The 24137-nt window shown below is 33.2% G+C and overlaps 3 protein-coding genes across 7 annotated transcripts in view; 2 read left to right on the top strand and 1 right to left on the bottom strand.

Annotated features, from left to right (window-relative positions):
• LOC129952208 (matrix metalloproteinase-14) overlaps positions 1-1997 on the top strand; it is a 37397-nt gene extending 35400 nt beyond the window's left edge. For all 5 annotated transcript variants that reach the window (XM_056064688.1, XM_056064687.1, XM_056064690.1 and 2 more), the window contains one exon: positions 873-1997. In XM_056064688.1, coding sequence (XP_055920663.1) covers positions 873-1015 — 143 coding nt within the window. In that variant the 3' untranslated portion in view covers positions 1016-1997. The remainder of the gene's footprint in view (positions 1-872) is intronic.
• Positions 1998-5835: 3838 nt separating this feature from the next.
• LOC129950359 (uncharacterized) lies at positions 5836-6736 on the bottom strand. The gene is made up of 3 exons (XM_056062275.1): positions 6570-6736; positions 6148-6510; positions 5836-6089 (listed from the first exon to the last, which is right to left on the bottom strand). Exons 1-3 carry the CDS (start codon positions 6650-6652, stop codon positions 5879-5881), a joined length of 657 nt encoding a protein of 218 aa, XP_055918250.1. The 5' UTR covers positions 6653-6736; the 3' UTR covers positions 5836-5878.
• An 830-nt stretch (positions 6737-7566) lies between these two features.
• LOC129952395 (RNA-binding protein 28) lies at positions 7567-9903 on the top strand. The gene is made up of 4 exons (XM_056064952.1): positions 7567-7691; positions 7763-8861; positions 8923-9178; positions 9246-9903. The coding sequence occupies exons 1-4, from the start codon at positions 7658-7660 to the stop codon at positions 9825-9827; spliced, it is 1971 nt and encodes a 656-aa protein (XP_055920927.1). The 5' UTR covers positions 7567-7657; the 3' UTR covers positions 9828-9903.
• The last annotated feature ends 14234 nt before the right edge of the window (positions 9904-24137 follow it).

Genomic DNA, 24137 nt, shown 5'->3' with positions numbered 1-24137 from the left:
ACATACATTCGACTCCCTTGTGTAGTCTTAACTTGCTCAATAATAATTAAAAAATGACATTGTTTAAGACATCAGTAAATGCCTGAAAAATTATTTGAACCATACAATAAAACTTTTGTGCGGAAGCAAACTCGAAACAGGAAACAGTAGCCCTGTAAACAAGCCCTGGTAAGATCTGTCAATCGTCTGTACTTACCCTAAAACGATAACAAATCAATTGTTACATATTTTTATTAAAAGAACAAATTAAACTAGGAATTAAATAATTGTTAGTATTCCTAAGCTAGAGAGTTTTAGTATTGGCGAAAGCTAACATAAAACTTGATAAATTTTAAAAGCTCAGGAGGAATTAATTATATGTAACAAACCCCTAACGTTCTTGAAATTTTAAAAATTAAAGCCCTACCGAAAATAGTATTCGCGTATTTTAGTCTTAATGCAGCTGATTATGTAAGTTCTCTGATTTTATAAGTGAAGTTTAAACAGGGTCTTAGGTGTGCAAAATATAACTCAAACCTTAGTTAAACCCCACTTGACAAATCGAAAATTGGCGTTTTCAATTTCCTGAACCATTAGCCCTCGCTATAATTTAAAATGTTTGCAATAAACCTAAATATAAGATTATGAATAAATGATTTTAGATAGGATTTGTGATTATTAAGTTTTAATTTATTTATTTTAATAAAAAATGGCAGTCAATTATAATCCCGCATTAGATTAAATCAATGAAAAATACTTTTGGTGCACTTGTTGAAATTTTTTTTAATAACACTTTTAAATCACCAATTTGAGGTTTCTGATTTTGTTTGGTATATTTATTGAGTAATTCTTGAGAAATAATTTTGTATATTTTGTTTTTATTTGTTAACTAGGTGCGGATGACCATCAGGCACATGATGAGATTCCAGGCAGAAGCTCCGGCAAAAGTATATCGGCGACAACGACGACGACCACAGTATACGCCCTTATTACGACAGCGTTATTAGTTGCATTCAAACAAATAATTGTCAGATAAAAGCGGACACTACTGTTTGCTGTACGAAGAGAGCAATTTGTATTTATTTTAAATTTAAATTAGTTTTTGTTTTCTTTTTAATTTCTTGTTTAAATTATATTTTTATTACATTGTAATCGCACAAAGTCACAATTTATTTTTATTTGATACACATTTGTCCTTTTTATTTATATTTTATTTAAATATTTTATTATGTATGCATTCATTAGAAAAAAAAACACCACCCAATGACGGATCAAAGCTCAGTGCCTTATTCTCTGTAAATTAAAAAATAAATTGCATTAATTATATAAAATATGTTTATGCAATTTTTGTTTTCTTCACATTCAAAAATTTTATTAAAGTATTATTTTCCTCTTAAAAACTCTGTGCACATTCCACATAAGAAAGAAAATTGTATTTATTGTCCTGAGGAAATAATGTTATAACAATTCCAATTTAAAAAAGAAAAATGTGTCAACTTTATTGTTTTTTGTTTTAAATTTACATTTTGTTTATAAAGTTAACTCTATGGTTCTTTAGTGAATCGTAGTTTCTTAAGCGCGAAGGATAAAACGAAACTATTAGAATACTACGTCATCAAACTTAGCATTAATTTTAGTTTTCTCTATTATTTAATTTTATTATTATTATTGTATTTTTGTTTTTAATTTAAGGTTATCGTCAGTTCTTTTTTTTTAATTTGTATTATTATTCCGAAGTGGATATATGACTTATATAAATATATGAATAAAAACACACATTGTCCAGTTATTAGTATTAAGAAATTATTATGTAAATGCATTAAAAAACAGAAAGAACAAATAAAATGTTGTAAAATATAGTGTAAATTAAGAACAAAAAACATATACGATAGTATTCGGAATTAATATTTAACTCCGAATATTAAATTTAGGTAATTTTTTTAATAAATGAATGATATATATGTATATAAATATGTATGTTTTCTATTAACGCAATAAACAAAATTGAGAAAAATTGAGTTTTCTTTTTCTTATATGAAAATGTAGAGAGTGAAAAAAAACATTTCTCTAAATATTATTTTTTTTTGGAAAAAGAACGAATTTTTTCAGAACAAATTTTATAGGGTCCTTTTGTAGTCCCTGGATCTTTGAAAAATGTACTCACCTTACGATTTTAATAATAAATAATAAATATAATAATAATAAACAAAATTGAGAAAAATTGAGTTTTCTTTTTCTTATATGAAAATGTAGAGAGTGAAAAAAAACATTTCTCTAAATATTATTTTTTTTTGGAAAAAGAACGAAATTTTCAGAACAAATTTTATAGGGTCCTTTTGTAGTCCCTGGATCTTTGAAAAATGTACTCACCTTACGATTTTATTGATTAATATTCACGCTGATGACAGAAACCAGTGAAAGGCTGAGTTTAATCTCGAGTTGGATAGGCTATTCTAGATTTGTGGCTTTTATGATACCTTATTGAACGAGTTGGATACCTAAATTGAGATAGCTCGCAAAATATAAAAAGAACTTTCAGCTGTTAACAGAAAGTAGAGAAAGATTTTTATTTAATACAAATTCTTCAAATTTGTATTAAAAAAACACAAATTTGAAATCAGTTTTCGGGTTCCTTCAGCTGTTCTGTCAGACTCCCACATATATAAGAAATTCTTGAATACCTTCTTTGACATTCTAGCTATTTGGATTTGCTGTTCTTTTATCCGTTAAACACAAACAAAAAGGTATGCAGATACCCTACCTGTCTGATTTTGAACGCAACCAATGAGTTGCTGATGCATTCGGATTGATTTCTTGACAAATTGACATTTGATTCCCTCCTAAAGTCGACTTCGTCTAAAGATTTTATTTAGTTTATTCTATTTCGAAATACGTGGTTTTCTCCAAAATGCTGTTTTGCAAATTTGTATGGCCCCATGCAAAACTATACTAAGTGCCAATATGCTATTTTCAGGAAAGTTTTTTGAGTATAACTTTTTTCTTACTTGATAGATTTCTGAGTTGAATAAATAATGCGTCTTCTAGATTAAATTGAGGTTGGTATGTTTATTAGTGTTCAGCTCTTACTTCAAATGATTCTATGTCATGTTAGTATTAAACTGCACGGAAAGAATATATTTAAAATCTATTATAAGTTCACTTAGTATAAAAGTGGACGCAACATATTAACAACACGGGGCCCTAAGTGTTACTTAGAATTGTTTACTATGAAATGTTTGCACTTTCAATGTATAATAATAGAATATACAAATAATAAAAGGAACAATTAAAGATCAACTTTTTTATTTATAACAAAAAAAAAAAAAAGTTTCACATTGTTTGTAAAATGTTATTACGTTTAGCCATCATTTTCAGTATTTGTTTTTATCTGTAGAATCCTGGAAAATTGAAGGAATAAGATTTTGTTTTGCAAAGCGAAATAAGGTCCAAATATTTGTCAGTGGAAACGGCAATAGGTTCCTTGTAAACTCTATCAAACACTTCCTGCGGAAACTTTTTTGATCGGTTCTTGTTTCTATTTTTTGTTTTTGCAGCGTTTAATTCTATTATTTTGAATTCATCTTCAAACAAATATCTGTAGTTCATCACATAATGTTTGCCAGCATTGAAATATATGTACTTCACTTATTTTACTTATTGTCAGTTTTTCGTTATCCGTATTTTTTATCCAATTCAGAGAATATATAAAAGTTTTAAAATCTTTGAAATCATCTTGCATCATTTCTGTTACTTTATGAACCGGTTCTTTGGTTTTTGCATTCCTAATAATTGACCACCATTGTATTGGAGTGTAGACTATTTTATTTTTCCGACTTTTTTCGTGTGGGTGTGGCTTTTTTCTAAAAATCTATGAGTGATGTTTATCTTAAAGTTTTTGGATGCCCACCAAAAAAAAACGAACAAAACCTTGTTTATATTTTTGACCACCACAATTGTCTGACCAAAAATGGAAATTTGGTACACCTTTTGTCACGTAATCTTCAATAAATTTAAGAAGGCAGTTTGAAACCCCTTTTTGGCGATGGTTTCATCCTAAACATAGCAATTAGCTTCATGAGAGGCAAGCTTATAAGCCGTGAAATTATAAACTTGTAGTTTTCTTTTATATTAAAAGCAGCTTGCATTGGCAGTAGGAGTGGAAAGTATTTTGTCGAAGTCAAAACAAGCAGTAACAGTGGCTGATGAAGCTTATATAGCTGTTTTCTCTGCTTCTTTTAACTCTCGAGCTTTTTGTTTGTTGACCAAATGTTGATCATTTTTAAATTTCTTTAGGAGTCATGTTTTCATATTTCAAGCAGAAATCGCATTATTTTTGGAACATAAAAACTTAAATTAAAGTTAAAGATGTCACAATACTACCTTAATGTTACCTTATTTATTAAATAATAATCTCTACATTCAAACCATTCTCCGTAGGGACGAAACATTTGTCCAACTGACTTAATTTCCTTATTTAGGTATTTTTTGTTCGAATCCTTTCCGAATCCAGTAATGTGATTGTACTAGTGAAAATAACTCAATGTACAAAATTTTTTTAATTTTCTCTTAACTCATTTACTGGCCTTAAATGCTGCCCTCTTTTATCTGGACTTAGGATTATTCCATTACTCATCCCAATCTTTTCAAAAGCTTTTAATAAATATGATTTAAAATCATGAAAATGAATATAAAATAAACCAGCATGGTATTCATATATGAGTTTCACCCCGATGTAATGGTTGGGCTCATCAGAAGATGACCGTTACACCTTGTCTTGACGCATATTTTCTCGAATAAATCGAGAATCCATATAATATAAGCTACATAGAGCTACTGTGAATTATTTGGTCGCTACAAGTTTTCAGAGAAGATGAATTGTAGCTATTTTTATTTTCTTGCTATGGAACATTTAAAGATAAAATGTTTGACTGTTAACAGACGAATTGGTTTTTCCTGAACACCGTTTGTCCATATGACAGTTATTTAAACTCAAAACTATCCTAAGTTAACTTAGTATAGTTTTGCATGGGGATATCGATTTATCCTACAAGGTATCAAAAAAAATCGGTTTTGATCACGATTATATTTTAATATGTTAACTGCCAGTTATCGGTACTTCATCCACGCAATAAGTTACTTGACCCATTTACATCTAGTGAAAATAAAACAGCTGACATATATCACATCAGTCAATAAAGTCAACAATAATATGTTATTATTTCTTATGGTTCTATATGTTCTTCAATAAATAAATATAAAATAATAGTGTTTTGATATTTGCATTAAGTTGATGCACATGACAACTGCAGATGTCTGGTTCTTCGCTATAATCAGTGGGAAGTATAGTTTCTGAATGCGCCTTGAACATTTTTCGAAGACCGTTGTTTCACTCGAAATGCTATAGAGCAAACATTCGGTGTGCTAAAAATTATTGTATATGTTTTGTCCTTTTCCTCAAATATAAAGTAGAAGCTGCAACTTCTCATTAATCAAGTTCAATATATAAAAGAAGTTAAAGTTAATTCCTTTTAAAAGAAACTACTACTCTTTTTAAACAATTTCCTCTTGTTGAATTCAAGTAACACCAACTTAATCTGGTCGGATTCAAATTATTTGAAAATTGAAATGTAGAACTCAAAATTTCATTCGTTTTAAGTTCAAACAACTTGAATCGATTTCGATAAAAGTGAAAACTCCAGTTTATATTTGAATCGTTTTCAACTTCAATTCGAAAAAGTGAAATTTCGAATCTAGCTAATAGATGATGATTGAATGTTTTGATGAACACACCCAATCAGAAAATGACAGTTTACCAATTTCTGAAGCGCACTCTAGGAGTGAAAATTAAAAGCCGCATTTGTAAACAAAAACATTTTCTTCTATTAGTCAACTAAATAAATTATTTTTCTTCCTTAGATTCAGAACACATTTCATTAAACTCCGATGGAGTTTTGAAATAATCCAACAGCAACAGCGATGTCTTATTTTTGATTCTGTATGTAATGAGTGACCAGGGATTCAAGAAGTGCTTCCATTCTTTTGTTTGTCCTCTGCTGAATTCGAAACGATTTACTCCGAGAGGAAGAATTCCTTCATAAATAGCCAAGTAGCTAAAAACAGAAAATTTTAAATGAAAATTGAAACTCAAAACTATTGAAAGGAAATTACCTTTTATCTTTTTTGTAGATTCTCAATGGATATTTGGTGATGAAAATCATTATAGTTGCATTGATAGCAATAAATCCTGCAGTAATAGGCCAAATATCTGAATCATGTGCCACAAGAGGACCCAAATTAATTTCGGTCGCTAGTTCCACATACTTGTTGTCGGTGGCATACTTAAACGTTGCTAAACAAGCCATCAGAGTAGCACTTCCGGTTGATATAATCTTTGCAGATTTGATGTAATATTCCATTGGCGCTCGATATATTATTTTAAAGCCTTGCGGAGCTTTGTCCTTTTCGGCGAATTGTTCCTCTTTCATAAAGCGTTTCAGAGGGATGAGTGATACCGAACGGGTGTGAGGTAACCTTATTAGAAAACGAAAAAATGTATTCTTATTCACAATTTTATTTTAATAACCAGAAACCTTTGCAAAGATGTTTGGGCATTGAGTAGTTTTCCATTTATAGACTTGCATGACAAATTATAGAGACGCAACAAAATCGGCATCTTAAAAAATATTTACACAAATTTAGTTTTAACCACAGAAGTTAACACTTACTCAAAAGTCGAATTTCCGATCAGCTGTTTTGTTTTTGACGTTTGTGAAGCCATTCAGCGGATTATAGCAAATATTATGGCAAAACCAGTCCAATGCATCTGCTAGAAGTAGTGCTCAGAGATGTAGTTTTTTATAGGAAAATTTTCATTTGAAATAAATCAATCTGATTTAACAAACGATTTAATTATTGAGTAAACCTTATTAAATTTCATTAATTCCGTGTTTCGTATAGATCTTTTAATTCTTCAATGTATTTCCTCTTCCTTTTCCTGTCAAGTTACGAGTGTTTGAAATTTGTTAAAATAATTTCATAACATAAGTCAACGTGAGTCAATAAAATTTTAACCTTTTCTCAACAGCAGGAAACAAAGATGGAAATTTAAAACCGTTTGTTTATTGAAATAATTGCTTGTTACTTATTAAGATCATGAATGGCTTGTTTTACAACAAATCATTTATTTTGACAGTTATGGATTATTAAAAATAGAAACTATTTGACAACTCAAACAATGTGTTTCTAATGTGAAGACGTCATATTGTTACAAATTGTAACATTTTTAAGCTTTAGGAAATACCAAAGTAAACAATAATTGTTAGCAATAGTTAACCATTGTGAGAACAAAAATACAGAGACAAGTTTTTTAAATTGATATTAAAATTCAAAAGTTTTCCTTTCCCAGTTCGTAGTATATCAACTCATGATTTTGACTTGAAAGCAATATTTTTGCTTTTTCGCAATGGAAATTAAAAAAAATCAAGAGTACATCATTCCCAATTAAAACGTTTACCATTGTGTTCATACCCTAAACGACACAAAACGTTCATACGTCTGCTAACACTGCTCTCATATATCCACGTGCGGCGAAACGTCAAATAAAAATAATCATAAATTGATTTTCTTCTTCAAAACACTACCAATTTTATATTTAACATTTTTAATTTAATAAATTGCAATGGAAATCACTGAAGAAACAGATCAACAAACAGGTAGGCAATGGTGTAATTATTTTCTAATCCCTTGTCCTATAAAAATATTCCTATTTCACTCCAAAATTCAGCCGGAGCTCCAGCGAAACGAAAGCGTTCCAACCCATTCAATGTGAATCGCAAGGAGGATAAGGAAAAACGTCGTCAGAAGCGAGCCAGGCTCATAATCCGTAACATTTCCTACAAAGCCACTGAGAAAACGCTGCGAGAACACTTCGAGAAGCACGGAACAATCCAGGATTTGAATCTTCTCAAGCGTCCCGATGGTAAACTAGTCGGTTGTGCGTTCGTTCAATACGAAACAATCAATCAGGCGGCAGGAGCTATTCTGAAAACATCCGGCAAAGACTTCTTGGGAAGGACAATTTTCGTAGATTGGGCTCTAGGAAAGGATGAATACACAAAGAAAAAGGGTGAGACTCAACCAAAAGTCGAACCAAAGGATGAAATAAAATCCGAAGAAGAAGATGACGACGATGAAGATGACAACGACGAAGCTGCCAAGACAGAGAGTGATGAAGAAGAAGATCAAAAAGAAGCTTCAATAAAATCTGAATCGGATGCCGAAGAAAATGATTCCGATGATGACTCTGAAGATGAAGATAACGATAGCGACGACGACGATGAAGAAAAGAAGAACTTCGATGATAATGAAGATGATGACGAAGACAAGAAAGACATAAAAAGTAAAGTCAAGGTTCCAATGGAAAAACATCTTTCAAACGATGTTAAAGAAGGCTGCACTGTGTTCATCAAAAACGTGCCATTCGATGCCGAAGACAATGATTTGCGAAAAGTTTGCCGCAAGTTCGGTCCAGTCTATTATTCCATCATCAATAGAGATCCCGTGTCGGGTCACTCGAAAGGAAGTGCCTTCGTGAAGTTCAAAACCAAAGAGTCTGCTGATCTTTGTCTGGCTTCGGGTACGGAGTTCGTTTTGAATGATACTCCTCTGGATCCGTTTCCAGCACTGAGTCGAGAAGAGGTTCGGAAGCAGGCTGATAAAAAGAATTCAAAAGATGAGCACAAAGACTCGCGAAATCTTTTCCTAGCCAGAGAAGGTCTCATCATGACGGGATCTAAATCTGCGGAGGGTGTGTCGCAATCGGACATGAACAGGCGGCACAAGCTGGAACAGATCAAGAACCAGGTGTTGAAGAACCTCAACAGGTATGTCTTATGCAACGAGATCCTTAAAAAACTTTAATTCAATTTTGTGTATATTTCAAAGGTTCGTTTCTCGGAATCGTCTTTCTATCCACAATCTTCCGCTGACCTATGACAATGAGAACCTTCGGAATATGGTTATCACCCACACCGGATTCAAACCACACGAATGTCGGGTTATGCGAGAGAACAAGATAACCGCGGAGCATCCAAAGGGAAAGTCTAAGGGCTTCGGTTTCATGTCGTTCACAACCCACAAAGAAGCTCTCACCGCTCTGAGGAAACTCAACAACAATCCCACCGTTTTCGGAGATACTCATGTAAGGAAGCTTAATGTTTGTAATGCTTTTGGAATATTTAGAACCTCTTTTTTTTTCTCATTTCTAGCGTCCAATTGTAGCATTCAGTATTGAGGATCGCGCTGTGCACAAGATCAAGGAAAAGCGAACCGAAAAGTCGAAGATAAATAACCCTACATACAAGGAAAAGCTGGAGAAACGCAAAGAGGCCAGAAGAAACAGCAGAATGATTAAAAAAGCCAAGACACTACCTCCACAAGGAGACAACAAGAAAAAAATGCAAAAGCACATAAAGAAATTGGAGGAGTCCCGAGCGGCAGCGATAGAGAAAAAGGCCAAACCTGTGACTGTTATGGAAGACTTTGTCGGATTCGAAGGCAAACCTGGAGCATCGGTTGGACTGAGATCAAACAAAAAAATAATGGAACAAGCCCAGGAACACAAGAAGAAAGTCGGCGAAAAGAAGCGCAAGGACAAGGCAAAGAAGCAAAAGATATTGCATAGAATAGAAAAGAGACAAATCGACAGGACGAAGCAAAACAAGAAAATAAGTAATCGAGATGATTTGTCGCATCTGGTCAATAAATACAAGAATCTGATTGATAGCAGAGCGAACGATGGTGTGATGGAGAAGAAGAAGGGCAAGAGGGCGAAGTGGTATAAAGAGTAGATTGTTTTATTTTTGTATTTAGAAACTAGGCCTTAAAATTCTTCAAAATATATCCGATGCTGAAATCGAAAATACATTTTTTATTTTTTACAGAAAAATAAAGAGAAGTGAAATGGAAGAGAAAAGCTTCGAAATATCCAAAATAGTAATCTTCAATTTTCGTTTAAAGGTACTCAACTTGGCAGGATGTTGGTTCAGTACTTAATTTTGTTAGTAGTATATTTGTACGTCAAATTAATTGTAGTAAGAGCGGACGCCAAAAAATTGACGTTATTTGCAAACTTTTCTGCCGCATATCAAAAGAAAGGCGTCGTTGTGTAAAACAAAGACTCAGGCGTCTTCCTGAAAAAAAAATTAATTGTGTGGCGCAGAATTGGGCCTAGTGACTTACAACTAACAACCATTCCTGTGTGCGAGTACTGTTGTCAGAGTTGGAGGGGACCTACAGTTTTACGCCGAATCCGAACGGCTAATTTGAGAAAGCACTTTTCTTGACAAGAATTACTCTAGGAGAATTTGTCAATTCCTCGCAAGATGCAGTATCCGTGAAAAAAAACCTTATATGGCTAAGGCAGGGATCGAACACAAGACCTCTGGCATGACAGTCCAAAGCCCTTTTTTTTAAATTCATTTTTATTACTTTAATCTTAAACCTATCTTAAAGCTAGACAAAAATTCATTAAACTAGCCTTATTAACCACAACTTACAATTAACTTACTGGTCCCATACGGACACTCTGAGTTAAACTATAACAATTAATACTTTTGCCTTTCGGCCTAAAACCTATTTTACTTCAACTAAATTGTTTGTATTTGTTAGAAAATTAAAAAAAAAAAAATAATATCAATATCCTTTTTAATTTTACTTAAAAACTACTTAAAATTAGGTCCTCAAATAAAACTTAAAACTAACTTAAACTACCTATTCTACCTATAAACTATTTAAAAAAAATACTCGTCGTTCGGATAGAACGCCCCGAAAATTAAATTGTTGGTCGAAGACATAGCTCCCGCAATGTGGCCTCGTTGATTATTGTGTTGATTCGAGCCCCCTTGTATAGGACCTACTTGGAATAGTAAATCACGTAAGAAGATTCGGCTGTTCTATATAAGCTGGTACAGCGTCGTAAACACAGCCGCTAGAAACTTCTCCATGTGGGAAATGGCAACGGGCCATGTAGCAAATTACCTTCACTCTGTGGTCAAGCCGACTGCTAAAAAACAGTCGTTTCGTCAAAGCGAAGGCTCCTCTAGCCCTGGTCAAAACAGCATTTATATGTCTGTCGAAATATAAATACTGATCTAACCAGATACCGAGGTACTTCACAACACTTTTGCTGGCTAATAGCTGTCCGTGAAGATCAACGATGACCACCTAGCGCCAATTCTTGCACGAATCCCTCGTGGCCCTAGCCAACGGAGTCCGGAACAGAATTGTCTCTGACTTTTGGACATTTATTTTCAGTTTCCATTCGTCACAATATCGATGAATCTTGTCGAAATCAAGCTTCAGGAGAATTGTAATAACCTCAAAATTACGGGCCGGTCTGTATGCAATTAGATCGTCGGCGTACACAATTGCCTTTGTAAGCCTACCTATCAGATCGCTGGTGTAAATGCTGAAGAGAATACGCGAATTCACCGCTCCCTGTTGAACACCATTTTTAATTAAGAATGTTGTGGTAGAAGTTATATTGCCACTTTTGACAACAAACTTTCTACCGTTAAGAAAATCATAAAATATATACGATAATGGTTTGTTTATGCCAAGTCTGCTCAGTTTTAGGTAAAGTCCCAAAGCACTAACCATCATGCCACGGGTACTACAAAATTTGTCACTATCTTTTTCAAGGACATATGTAGACATGTCCTTAAAAACGATAGTGAAAAATTAACTCTAGTCCAGTCATTTGCAAACATTTCATGCTTTCCCCATATATATTTCTTGGTTAGCTGAAACTAAAAATATTTACCTAAAAGAAATACCTTTACTTTACAAATATGTTGAAGTCTCTAGTTTAAAGAATTAAAACAAAATATTTGCATGAACTTATTGCATCTCAGAGTTTTTTAACGGGGTTTTGAACTAAGGTTGAAAATTCATCACACTTTTCCTAATAATTTTCTTATATATTTTTTAAAAATGTCACTTGAACACGGAGTTTAACAAAAGGACAGGCCAACATTCTTTAAAGTGTACTTCAACACAGTGGTGGACTAAGACGCAGTGACACCCGGGACGATAAAGCAAGCTTACACCCCTTGAAAAATTAAAAAAAAAAAAACACGAACAAAGATTTTATTTAAAGGTGCTTACGAGCTTTTATTGTACTGAATGTTTGATTATATCATTTAAATCTATATTTTTTGTGTGCTCCGTTTCGATTGAAAGTATAGCCAAATTAGTCAACCTATATTTTGGCTTATCGTTGATCTTAGATAAGTCTTTATTAATCTTAATTTGGAAAAGCTTCGTTCACACGATGCCACTGAGACGCAAATTGTTAAATGAATTCTCATCGCCAATGACAGACTCGGTAAAGAGTCTGAAAAATCCCACTTAACAATGAAGCTTAAAAATTCAAAGGCTGTCCAAATTTCTGCATCTTTTAAATTTATTTTTGAAGCTACCATTTCCAATATGATACTGTTGTCTGTAAGTTCTGTAAATGTCGAGGTAAGCATTGGAACCACAGCCCGCAGTTCTTCTTCCGTTAAATACAGCAATATTTTCGGTCGAAGAGCTGAGAAAACTGACGCAATATCTTCCATGGCACAAGTTCAGTATAAAATGTATCCTGACATTCTAACATGGCTCTTCGTGTTTCCTCTTCCAACGTCAAACCAGCATCTTGAGCTTTTTCGCCTGGCAAAATTTTCTTCTTTTTTCTTCTTCCCCGCCTTTCAATTGAAATTTATAGCTCGGTGGATTGTTCTCTTGCGTATATTACGGCTTTTTTCACGGATTCATCACGGTGTTCACGAAGAAAACTCGCTAGTGCCTTAAGTTTTATTACACTTTTTTCTAGAGTGAGTCCGGATTTTTGCAAGTATTTCTGTGCTGAATCAACATATTCCAAAATATCGAACCAGAATGAAAGATAACATAAAAACGTAAAGTCACATACAGCAGATAAGAGTATGGTTGCAGCACCTCTTGTATCTACATACATTTACCTTTTCAGGATCACAAAGGAGTTCAAGAGTTGAAACTATCTTCACAAAATTTTCCTTCAATGGCTTAACAGCCTCGTGATGAGCGCTCCATCTAGCGTCTACAAGTCGCTTGACTGACACACCTACATTTTTTATGAGAATATCCCAACGATGCGTAGATGCTGAGAAAAATGTTTATAAAGTCTTTCCACGGTCCCAAAAAACATTGTACTTGAAGGAGTGCTTCCCAAAGAGTGAAGTCCACAAAGGTTTAAAGAATGGTTTGCACATGGCGTAAACAAAGCTTTTGGATTAATTTGCCGAATTAATTTTTGAACTCCTCCATGAATACCTGCCATAGTCGCAGCATTGTCATATCCCTTTCCCCGACAAAGTTTAATGTCAAGACTATCTTCATTGAGTTGCTTTAAGATATCGTGGGTAAGTTCTTTGGCAGTCTTTCCAGATGTAGAAAAAAAGATTCCCTAACCTCAACTTTGCCGTCCTGAATGTGAACGTATCTAATGACCTCGCTCATTTGGTCGATATGTGATTCATCGGGTGTGCTGTCGAATATAATGCCAAGTACTTCTTTACCCAAGAGGCTTATAAATTAATTTTGAATATTCTTGGACAAATACGAGCCGACTCGTGTCTTATCACCTATTGAATGCTCGATTCTCAACAAATGCTCCTTTAAAACTGGGTCATATTTGGATATAAGTTTCACCAATTCCAAGAAATTGCCTCTGTTTTCTGATGACAAGTCCTCTCTGTGGCCTCGAAAAGAAAGGTTTTGACGAGCAAGAAACAAAACAACGTCCAAAAGCCGTGTTAGAATACCGCGCCATTTATTTTTTTCTGCACCCATTGACATTTGCAAATTGTTGTCAATTGTGTTTGGCATCTTTAAGCCCATTTCCAAAGGAACGAAGAAAAATACTCATATCAGTTAAGAAAAAAGAACTGAACACAGAACTGTGACGCTTGGTAAATGCTTGGTTATTGCTCTTGGGCGATAAATATTTTATTTCCATATTACTTATATTAAGAGTATAGGCCAGTAACGAAATTCATTCGCACATATATATAGGTAGGTATTTGGGAAACAAATTTATTGTTTTATTTGTGTTTTTATTTTTTGTAGTGTGGCAAAGTTATTTGTCTGTTACTGATGGCACCCCCTAGTAGTCTGCCACCTTGGGCGGACTGCCCCCCTTAGTTCGCCACTGCTTCAACAGACACGATCGATACATTTTTTAAAAGTCCATTATTTGTGAATATTTTTTAAATAAGTTATGAGTATAAGTCTTTTAGATGCATTAATAATCTTTTTCAGTTTAAAGAATAATAAGTTCGTTGTTTGTCAACTCTACCTATTCACAGGGATGTTAAAAGTATTGTCTACAAAACAACAAAATCACGGACTTGGCTTGAAGTAAAATTATTTAAGTTATTCTTTCTGCTGCCTGTGGTCCTTATTTATCATTTACACCTTACTCCACAGAAACCACTTTAACAAACTTTCAAAAACATTTTTCCATTCAACTGCATAACTCTGCAAATCAAAATTAAACGGTGTGTCATCAGAAAGAAAAGCTGGAGCGGCAACATACAAACAAAAACCAACAAGCCACATGAAAGAAACTTTTGTTTCCAATACAAAAACGAGGCTAACAATGACACACTGAAGGCGTCAAAAGAACACAAACTGGGTAAGCAGAAACCAACAATTGAAATGTTAACAAAAGCCTCCCCCGCATAACCACTATCCCACTTTACCACCTTCCACCACCAGATGACGATTTCCCTTTACATCTGATTCCGCTCCGTTAACAACGATTCTGAGCGTGACACTAGAGTGACGAGCAGTGTGGAGTTGAATGATTTTTGAAGTTTAATATTCGCATAGCATCATCATTCCTCAGTGCCGCTTGTAGTAGGGACTGTAAGTATAGAAGAGAGCTTGTGGGCTACGAGATAAGACCGCCAACGCGACACGACAGTGATTAACACGTCACAATTTACGACAAACTTCAGTCCGGAAATAATGAGATAACAATAGCAGCGCGGAAATAACAAAGTTTCCATGCTCATGCTCCATTTCAGCTTTCAGTTTTCAGCAAGAAGGCCACATGCTTCTTCCGTCCTTCCTTTCTTCTGTTGCAAATACGAGTAATGTGCAAAAAGAAAACTGCATGCTGGCATTCATTTTGAATACTGTTGAGTGTGATAAAATTTTATTTGAGTTTTGTGAACTTTTAAATTAATTATCGAAAAACATTTCTCATAAAAAGAAGTCCTCCGACACCCTGACACCAGCTCTGGATCTGGCTTTGGCTCCGACTTTGACTATCTCTAATTTAATGCCTTGTTCCTTCTACCACACCACAACGCACAACGCAATTTTATATATGGAGGTATGTATAGAAGGAGCAACATTTTTGAAGGAAGTATCAACACATTTCTCCACAACTCCTACGAGCAAGTATTTGATATTCTTGCGCAAACATTTATTTGGGACCAACCCTCAGCCCTAATGTCAAAGGTTGTGATTGCTTAATTCGAAATGAAAGGTAGCTCCTGAAGTGTGTCCTCATAATGGTAGAAAAGATGAAAATTAATTTTCCAAATGAATCCCTCCTGGGTTCTGAGTCCTAAATCTAGGTTGTAGCTGAGGAAGGCAGGGTATGGTGACAGAGATTTTGCATTGGGAGCGATTATAAAGGCTACGACGACGACGACAACGGCAACGAAAACGACTTTGGCAAGGGCATGTGTGTGCATTTTAAAGAGCTCTGTGGGCTTCTTAATTATTAGATTGTCGGAAAGCATATGAATTAATATTTTTGCCAAACAGAGTTTTTTGAAAATTCTCAAACATGATTGTGGGAGTCCATTGAGAAATTTCGAAAAGACTTTTTAAATAAATAAATGTTGTGGAAGATTTCAACTTTGCAATGAAATTTCCATAATTAAATAGAATTTAAAAAACGTTAATATTTTATATTCATTTATATTAAGCGTTATACCAATGGTTCTTCCATACCAATTAATTATGTAATCAAGATCAAATTATATAAAAGGTATGCTTTAAGAAAAATTGTTAAAGGTATATGAGTACTTAATCTCGCAAGTCCAATTATATAAAGCTGATAATAAGGCTAAAAAGTCAGCTTCAAGGCTACATTAGTGTCATAATTTGCAAGGAATACGTGGTTCTCAGTGTTGACCTCTCGTTGATACAAAATCTCAGTATTTAAGTAGGGCATAAGAACTTACAAATACGAGTAGTACCCGTGACATGATGCTTAGTGCTTTGGACTGTCATACCAGAGGTCTTGGGTTTTTTTCCAAAGGTACTGCCTCCTGCGAGGAATTGATGAATTCTCTAAGAGTAATTTTTTCTCAAATACGAGTAAGCCTTCCCGATTCGGCTTAAAACTATAGGTCCTCTCCAACTCTGACAACTGTACTCGCACACAGGAGTGATTGTGAGTTGTAAGTCACTAGGCCCTAGTTATCAACGGACTGTTGCATACCTTACGACCTTACGTTTCATTTTTTTTTTCAGAATAAATTGTGACATAAGTTCTTATTCTGAATTAGGAACTTGAGTTGAGATCAGTAAATTGGCTTAACTCATTTGAAAAAACATCACAATTTATTTATTCAACCCGATTTCTAGATATTACCAACAAATATAATCAGTTCCTATTCCTTGCACAATAAAGTATTTTTGGAAGGCTGCATTTTGTATATAATTTAAACAGCAATAAATTGAGGTTTGGATTTTCGACAAGGTACCTCAACAATTATCCTGAAGAAATAATTGATTGAACAAGGCTAGAAAACTTGAAATAATAACAAATGACAGAAATGCTGTTAAAATTTCTTTTTATTAAAATTATTAAGACATTTAATGGTATTTATACTCTATGAACTTCGAGAACAATCTTATTTTTACTTGCGACCTCGAACATGAGATTTTAATCAAACATGACGTTACGATGGTAGAGAGGTCGAAAAAAGTGGGTTCCTAAATTCCTTCCGTCTTGCCTAGGTCCAACAGCCTCAACCATTTTGTCGATTGAGTTCAAACTTGCAAATTAAGGTCCTAAACCAATTCACGTTAGCGTTTTTTCATTTTTTTTTTCAAGACGAAAAATAACTGTAGAATCGAAACTTTTGATAAATGAGCAATTTGGTTCGACCCAGTCGTGCATTTCATTTAAACATTATCTCCATCACTTTTTGGACTAACATAGTCCATTTGATCAGTCTAATTTTTCATATATTTTTCCCAGATATGTTGGCTCTCAATGCTTCAAGTGTTCCTTTCCTCGTTATCTTGTCAACAAATTTATGTTGGAATTAATTAATAGTTAAGCGTGCTGTATAAAAATTTTCGCTGTCTAGTTAAAACCAAACTTCATCGATGATCAGTTGAGAAAAAATTCAGTATTCCGCAATTCAAAAGAAATAAAGATCAATGATGCATCAAGTATGGAAACCAGAAATAAAATAAGCTTCAACAGTAAATACCGCTAAATCGAAGAATTGTGCTATGAACTTCAACTATTATAATTATTCAATTATTTTTCCAAAGTAAATTTTTACAGTTGTTAAACAATTCACTATGAACTTCCAAACATTTATAAACACATTTTGATATTCTCAACTGTCAAAACGTAAAAACAACTATCGAATTCATAATCGAAACTTCTAATGCTGTTAAAAATATTTCCAATTTCCCAACCTTTATAAACAGAAACGTCAACTTATTTTGACATTCTCAACTGTTAAACCGTGGGAACAACTATCAAAACTTCTAATGCAGTTAAAGGTGGACCCGTTGTATTCAATACTTTTGTTAGGTCATCAGAGATCAATCAGAGTTTTCTGTTTTATAAATAAGTGAAACACAAAAATACTCATGGGCCACAGATATCCAAAATGATGAATACGAAATTTTTAAAAATAGTCTATTGTACGTCTGGTGTATCAAGTGCGTTTGTTTGCTTTTAATTTTATTAACAATGCATCTTTATGTGATTTGAAACTGATTTGTTGGAAAATATGTACATTTTCCAGATTTACTTAAAAATTGGACATTTTCAAATACTTCGGTTAAAATTTATTGCCAATTAACCATAATCTGGTTTAGATGGTGTTCGAATATAAGGAAGCTTGAAGGAAAATTTGTTGACATTAAATTTATTGTAAATACTAAGCTATTGGTGCAATCAGGTACCGTTTTCCATTAAATTTGTCTTTGGAATACAGTTTGATCTTCTTTAGATGCTTAAATCTTGGAACTATCAACTGTCGATCCAATCTTTGTAAACCCTTTTTATTTGCTATAATATTCCATAAGCATTAAAAACATAATCCTCATACACACACTTTGTAGCTCTCTTCTTTTAGATAAGCTATCTTCTTTGTAAGGCTGTTGTTAGATTTTTTTTTTCTAATACAAAGACCAATATTAAAGATACAAACTATTATTATTTTTTTCACATTTAGTTGAAGTTGAAAATTTTAACACAGAAAAAAGTAAAATCAGGAAATACTTATAAACAGGAAATCCTTTGAGAAATTATACAGCTACGAGAAGATAAAGCGAAGCAATTCAGTAGCAGATGAACAGTAAAAATTATCCTCATAAGTGGTGATAATAAAACTTTCATGTGCTCAAGTGTTGTGTAAATACCTACTCTATGACTATACAAGTATCTGTGAGAATTTTATTTTTCTTGTCCTATCTGCTGTACTCCTGCTCTGCTACGTGTGCTTTCAGTTCGGAGTGTCCTTGGAAATAAAGTCTTATGGTGCTTTGACATGCTTATAATGGTTTTGTTTACCCCCTCTCTCTTGCCATCGCCAAGGACTCTACTCTTCTCTAAATTTTTGGAACTTTTTTTCTGTTTCAATTCGGCGCGTCGATGCCATTAATTCTGGAATTAGGTAGGTGAGGAAGGCACTTTTTCACTGTGACAGCTATAAAGGACATAGCAGCGAAAGATGCCTCTTTGTTTTTTGTTTGTGTGTCTTCTCACATCTCTTGAAAGGACACCATACTCTAGTATGGTATCCTAGCTCCGCTCAGATGACACATTATTCGTTGCGAATTGTCCCTATATGCTGGGATGGTAATGAAGGACGACAAATAACTATTAGATGGTAGCACTTGTGTCGGTTTAAATGAGTTAACTTTATAAATTAGGGTTCACACACGCGCTGGCATGAAAAGTGAATCCTTATTGAAGGAATTTTTGACCATGAAAAATGAATATGAACTTTTACCTCAATTTTTCAGGTTTAACTCTGGAACTGGAATTTCTTTAGCTCTGAAGATATTTCATGTTTATATTGTACGTTAAACCTTGAATATATTGATAGCTGTGGGTTCATATTGTGACGTCAATATAGAATAGGATACCCAGACAATGCCAAAGCCCGTCGGTACTGGGTGCATTGTGGGTCAGATGAGAACGGTGGAAGGGTGAGGGGGAGAGGTGTTTCGGGTGGTTATCTAAATGCGTTTGCATTTTAAAACCTTTATCATCAATCGTTAATCATAGTTGTGTGTTGGTGGTATGCGGTGTTCTACTTCGATAAATTTAATTTCTCGCAAGAGGAAACAAAAAAGGATGAGAAACTTGAAGTAGGGATGCAAAATCAGATATTGTAATCTTTGATTTATTTCCTTGAACTCTACTACTTGCTCTTTGGTGGTGGCATATACATACTACTATACTATGCATTCAGTTAAGAGGTGAGCTTTAGGTGATGGAGATATGGGGGAGGTTAAAATATATCTAATAATAAATCTAAGTTATTGTGTTTGACTGCCATTTTGAAATAAGAAAACCAGGTAAAATGGTTAAAGGATCAGGTAGATATAAAAGCAAATAAGATTTGAAAATTAATGTGCATATGAAAAATTGTTTTCAGATTATAAAATCTTCGGATGTGTAAAAAAAGAACATAATTCTTAAAAAACATGCATATGAAAATATCCTTGAATTATGATTATCACTCCAAAACTATAAAAGGTATCTACTACAATCTTTTTTCCGTTAAAATTGCCGTGATTTCCTAATAATAATGGAAAATCCAGAAAATACAATATTTATGCGGAGAGAGAACAAGAACTTTCAAAAACTACCTGGTTTTAAATATTTAAAAACTAAAAGTTTTATTTAAAAGTTTTTAAAAGAATTTTTTTTTCGATATGATAACTTTAGCATTAAAATACTTACATTCATTTATTATAAACATTTCATCTGAACACTTCTAAACCAATAGCAAATACATATTTTTAATCAAGGAGGTGGGGGGGTTGGTTGTTACACACTTAACATAAAGTTGAATTTTTGGGCACCGCTTAAAAATGTTCTTTAATGGAGGCTGACACAATTTAAATAACATAATATTTTAACCTTGATTTATATAGGTATTTGAAGGGCTAAATTGACAACTTTAGTTTTATCTTAAGACACTTTTGCCCAAAACGATATGGTCAACATTTTTAATTTGGACGGCTCCCTACATATGAAAGAATTCCAAGATTTCAACAGGTATAAAATACAATCGTTTAGAGGGTTTTTCGTGCATTTCCCGGAGAAATGTTAGAAATTGTGTTGAAACCTAGCTCTTTCCCAAAACTAATATGTTCTGTTTTGTTCGTATTTATAAAGGGGAAGAACGCTACAAAAATATAGATGCAAAGACCCATAAAATAATAAAGTTTGCTGGAAAAATGCGATCTTTTTTCGTAGGGAAATAAAACAGAATCTTGCATACAAAATTCTAAAAAATATTATTATAAAATAAATAAGAACAAATTAAGGTAAACAAAATAATAAGTTAAGAAGAAACTTTAGTGTGTCAAAAATTACACGTTGCAGAATCTGTTTTCATTTCAGTTCGCAAGAGATTCAAAGCTTTTATATTAAATTAATAGATATGAAACGTTAGTTACATATGTTTTTCCATTAGCTATTAATTTAACGAAAGTGTCACTTTAGCTGTTCTTGGAACATTTATGTTCTTGAAATTCGTGCTAAAATCTCAGTTCTAGAACATCCAAAGAAAATTCACTTCAAAAAGTATTTTTTTAAAATTTTGTATAAGATTATAAAGGTTTTTATATATAATAGAAAATCAATTTTGATAGAAAAAAATAATTTTAAGTCTAACAATAGTTTTTTGCGTTTAAAAATTAGATGAAACTGAAGAAGAGTTTCAGGAATTTAAAGAAAACTTAATATTAAATTAGCGAATTGTCGTTCAAGGTTTCTTCTTAAGAACCTGAATATTTACTAAAATGTGTAAAAACAAAGATTTTAGTTGTTTTCGATAGCTAACCGCATTTTTGGTGAATATTGTTAAATTTCTAACAAATCTTTAGATGAATCCTTACTTATAAAACTAAGCTGTATAAGCTTTATGGCTTATATGACCTACCCAAAATCGTATACTGGTTTAAAGTTGATAGATTTGTACTGCGCAATTGGAATAGCACTGGATATCCTATTCATATTATGTTTTTGGTAACTATGGGGACTGAGTTAAAAGTTGTACTCTTAGCAACAAAACTTAAAGCAGTAAAATACAAATTTTATTTTCATATATACAAAAATAATAATTTAAAATATTAGAAGATCATACCCATTAATGTAAAACGATAAGTTTTGAATTCAAGGGAATACTTATGAAAATTAAAAACTAATCTCCCAGGGAGAGGGATTTCATAACCAATACGACTCCCTCTGCATCCGCCATTGATCTAAACAGTGACATTTCATAAAAAAATAAAACAAAGCAAACAAACTTAAATCTGGAAAACGGACCTGCATATTAATTTGAAATATCAGAAATTCAGAAGTCATATTTTATGGATTAAGCAAATTTAACATCTTAAAATGTTAATAGATAGAAAGATGCTTAAAGCATTTAAATTAGCAAAATCTAAACTGGCTTTGACATTTTCCTAACTAGCTTAAAATTTTGCCCCATTGATAGAAATATTTTTGAACTTATGTATATGTGTTCTAGATTTAAGTTTGCACTTTCAAGAAATTTTTGATCTAAAGCTGTTGTGTAATAAAACCGTCAATATTTACTCACCATACATTCATGTGTTCATACATAAAAAGCTTTCATATATTTTCTAATAAAATTATTTGATTGGTTGAGTTCACTCTCATTTTGAGTTGAAAGGAAAAGTATTGATGGGGAGGCTACACCAGGATTAGCCTCTTGATATGATCCGAAAAAAATAATATAGAAACGCTAATAAAAACATTTGATATGTCGATATTGTAACAAATATTTGTTTTACGGAATCTCTCATCGAAATTATCGAGGACTATTTTCTGTTGACACATTTATTATTTTGCTAAGTATATCAGTTTTCGCCTCATAAATATTGATTAAGAATGATAGACACTTCATCAAATACTCAACATAAAAAGGAAAGTTAGAGATATGTTCAAAGAAGAACAAATTCAAAAAAGATACAAAAATAGCAATTCAAATAGTAATTTCACAACGTTTTGACCAAATAAAATTAAAGTCAAATTAAATAAAACACCGAGTATTGTTAACAGCTTACCAACTTTAAAGCTGAAAATAAATGTGAAACTCATTTTTTAAATCAATTTGAGTTCCCATTGATAATTAAGTAATATCTCATCAATATAATTTACATTCCTATAACCGTGAACCAGAAGAAAATTTTTATTAATAATGCTTCAATAATTTAATACGAAGATTAAACAGATCAACAAAGTGACAGGATGAGCTCTACGGGAACGGGTCTACTGGTCCTTAAATAATGAAAATAGCTTTAACTTCATACAATCATACGTAGTTCAAAGCTAAAACTGTCTGCCTGGACGATGAGGATGACGTCTGTCGACCATAATAATAAAAGAGCAGTGTCTTTATAACTTCAATTACAACACATACAGTTCAACGGGCTGCAAATGTCCTTGAGCGCAATTATTATTGAATCAAAGGACTTTGAAGCTACCGGAAAGCTGCAGACGAAAAAAAGAAGATAAACAAAAACCAGTAAGTCCAAGGATCTGTTTCTGCCCATACAGACATTCAAATAGACTTTTGAAGACATTTAATCTTGAAGCAAACATTAAAAGGATCATAAAATAAATGTGTATGAAGGTATACACTAAACACATGCCTTCTAGTTCTTTCCTGCATCAAGCAAAGAATACTGGAATAAGTATACTCATTCGTCCTTTTTGCAGGAATAGAATAAACGTTTGAAAAATTGCTGGTAGGAGCAGTAAATTATAAAAGCAAAAATATGTATGCAGAAGTAGATATACATACGTAATATGAAGGTATACATAGGTATTATGGAGAAAATGAGCCTTGTGGAAGACAGTGGGGGGCGGATGCAGCGAGCCTAGCGAATGGATTATCATCTGAACACAGAACAAAGGAGACGTCACACAATTTACTATAATGTAGGACACCATCTGCTTAGGCGGGGGATTGAAATTTATGCATGGATTTAAACGGGTAAATTATTTCCACGATATTTGCTAGAATTTATTTTTATTATCCTCGCTTCGTTGCTGTAAGGATCAAGTCTTTTATAGTAAAACAAAAATATAACATTGTCTATATAGTGCTTGGGTGTTTCTTCTCGTTCTCCTTATCATTCTCCTACTCACCAAAAGCGGTGATATGGCTTATTTTTGATCACACTTTGTACGTGCAATTGTACAGAAGTATCCTGTTTCATGTTGCTTTTCTGGAAAACGGATTAAATCAAGCAAAATGCTCTGTCAATGGCTTGACAAAAACAGCTGTGGGTTGGGTGTCCTTGTCGTCATCCTTCAGTCTCATTCTCATCCTCATCCTTTATCCTCTCCCGCATCGTCATCGTCATGCAGCAATTGAAATGTGCTACGTTTGTGAATAGAACGTGTTCCAGTTCCAGAAAGCGAGATACGTTTATAGATACTTACATACGTATGTATAGTGTATATCCTTAACCGTTTCGAATACACTCCTATTATAGAAAATTGGAGAGAGGATGTAGCGATGACTACGTGGCAGTGCTTTGTATTGTTATTGACTCATTTCGTCCGTTTCGTTGAATAGCTTAGTTAAAAT

Source organism: Eupeodes corollae, chromosome 3 (assembly GCF_945859685.1).
Source record: "Eupeodes corollae chromosome 3, idEupCoro1.1, whole genome shotgun sequence".
In the NCBI taxonomy this organism is placed as follows: domain Eukaryota; kingdom Metazoa; phylum Arthropoda; class Insecta; order Diptera; family Syrphidae; genus Eupeodes; species Eupeodes corollae.
This window is presented reverse-complemented; position numbering and strand designations above follow the sequence as displayed.

Coding starts and splice junctions, on each gene's coding strand:
- LOC129950359 (XM_056062275.1), bottom strand. CDS start 6,652: ATGCCGATTTTGTTGCGTCTCTATAATTTGTCATGCAAGTCTATAAAT. Junction 6,511..6,569: donor GCCCAAACATCTTTGCAAAG/GTTTCTGGTTAT, acceptor TTTTCTAATAAG/GTTACCTCACACCCGTTCGG. Junction 6,090..6,147: donor ATCTACAAAAAAGATAAAAG/GTAATTTCCTTT, acceptor TTCTGTTTTTAG/CTACTTGGCTATTTATGAAG.
- LOC129952395 (XM_056064952.1), top strand. CDS start 7,658: ATGGAAATCACTGAAGAAACAGATCAACAAACAG. Junction 7,692..7,762: donor AGAAACAGATCAACAAACAG/GTAGGCAATGGT, acceptor TCCAAAATTCAG/CCGGAGCTCCAGCGAAACGA. Junction 8,862..8,922: donor GTGTTGAAGAACCTCAACAG/GTATGTCTTATG, acceptor TATATTTCAAAG/GTTCGTTTCTCGGAATCGTC.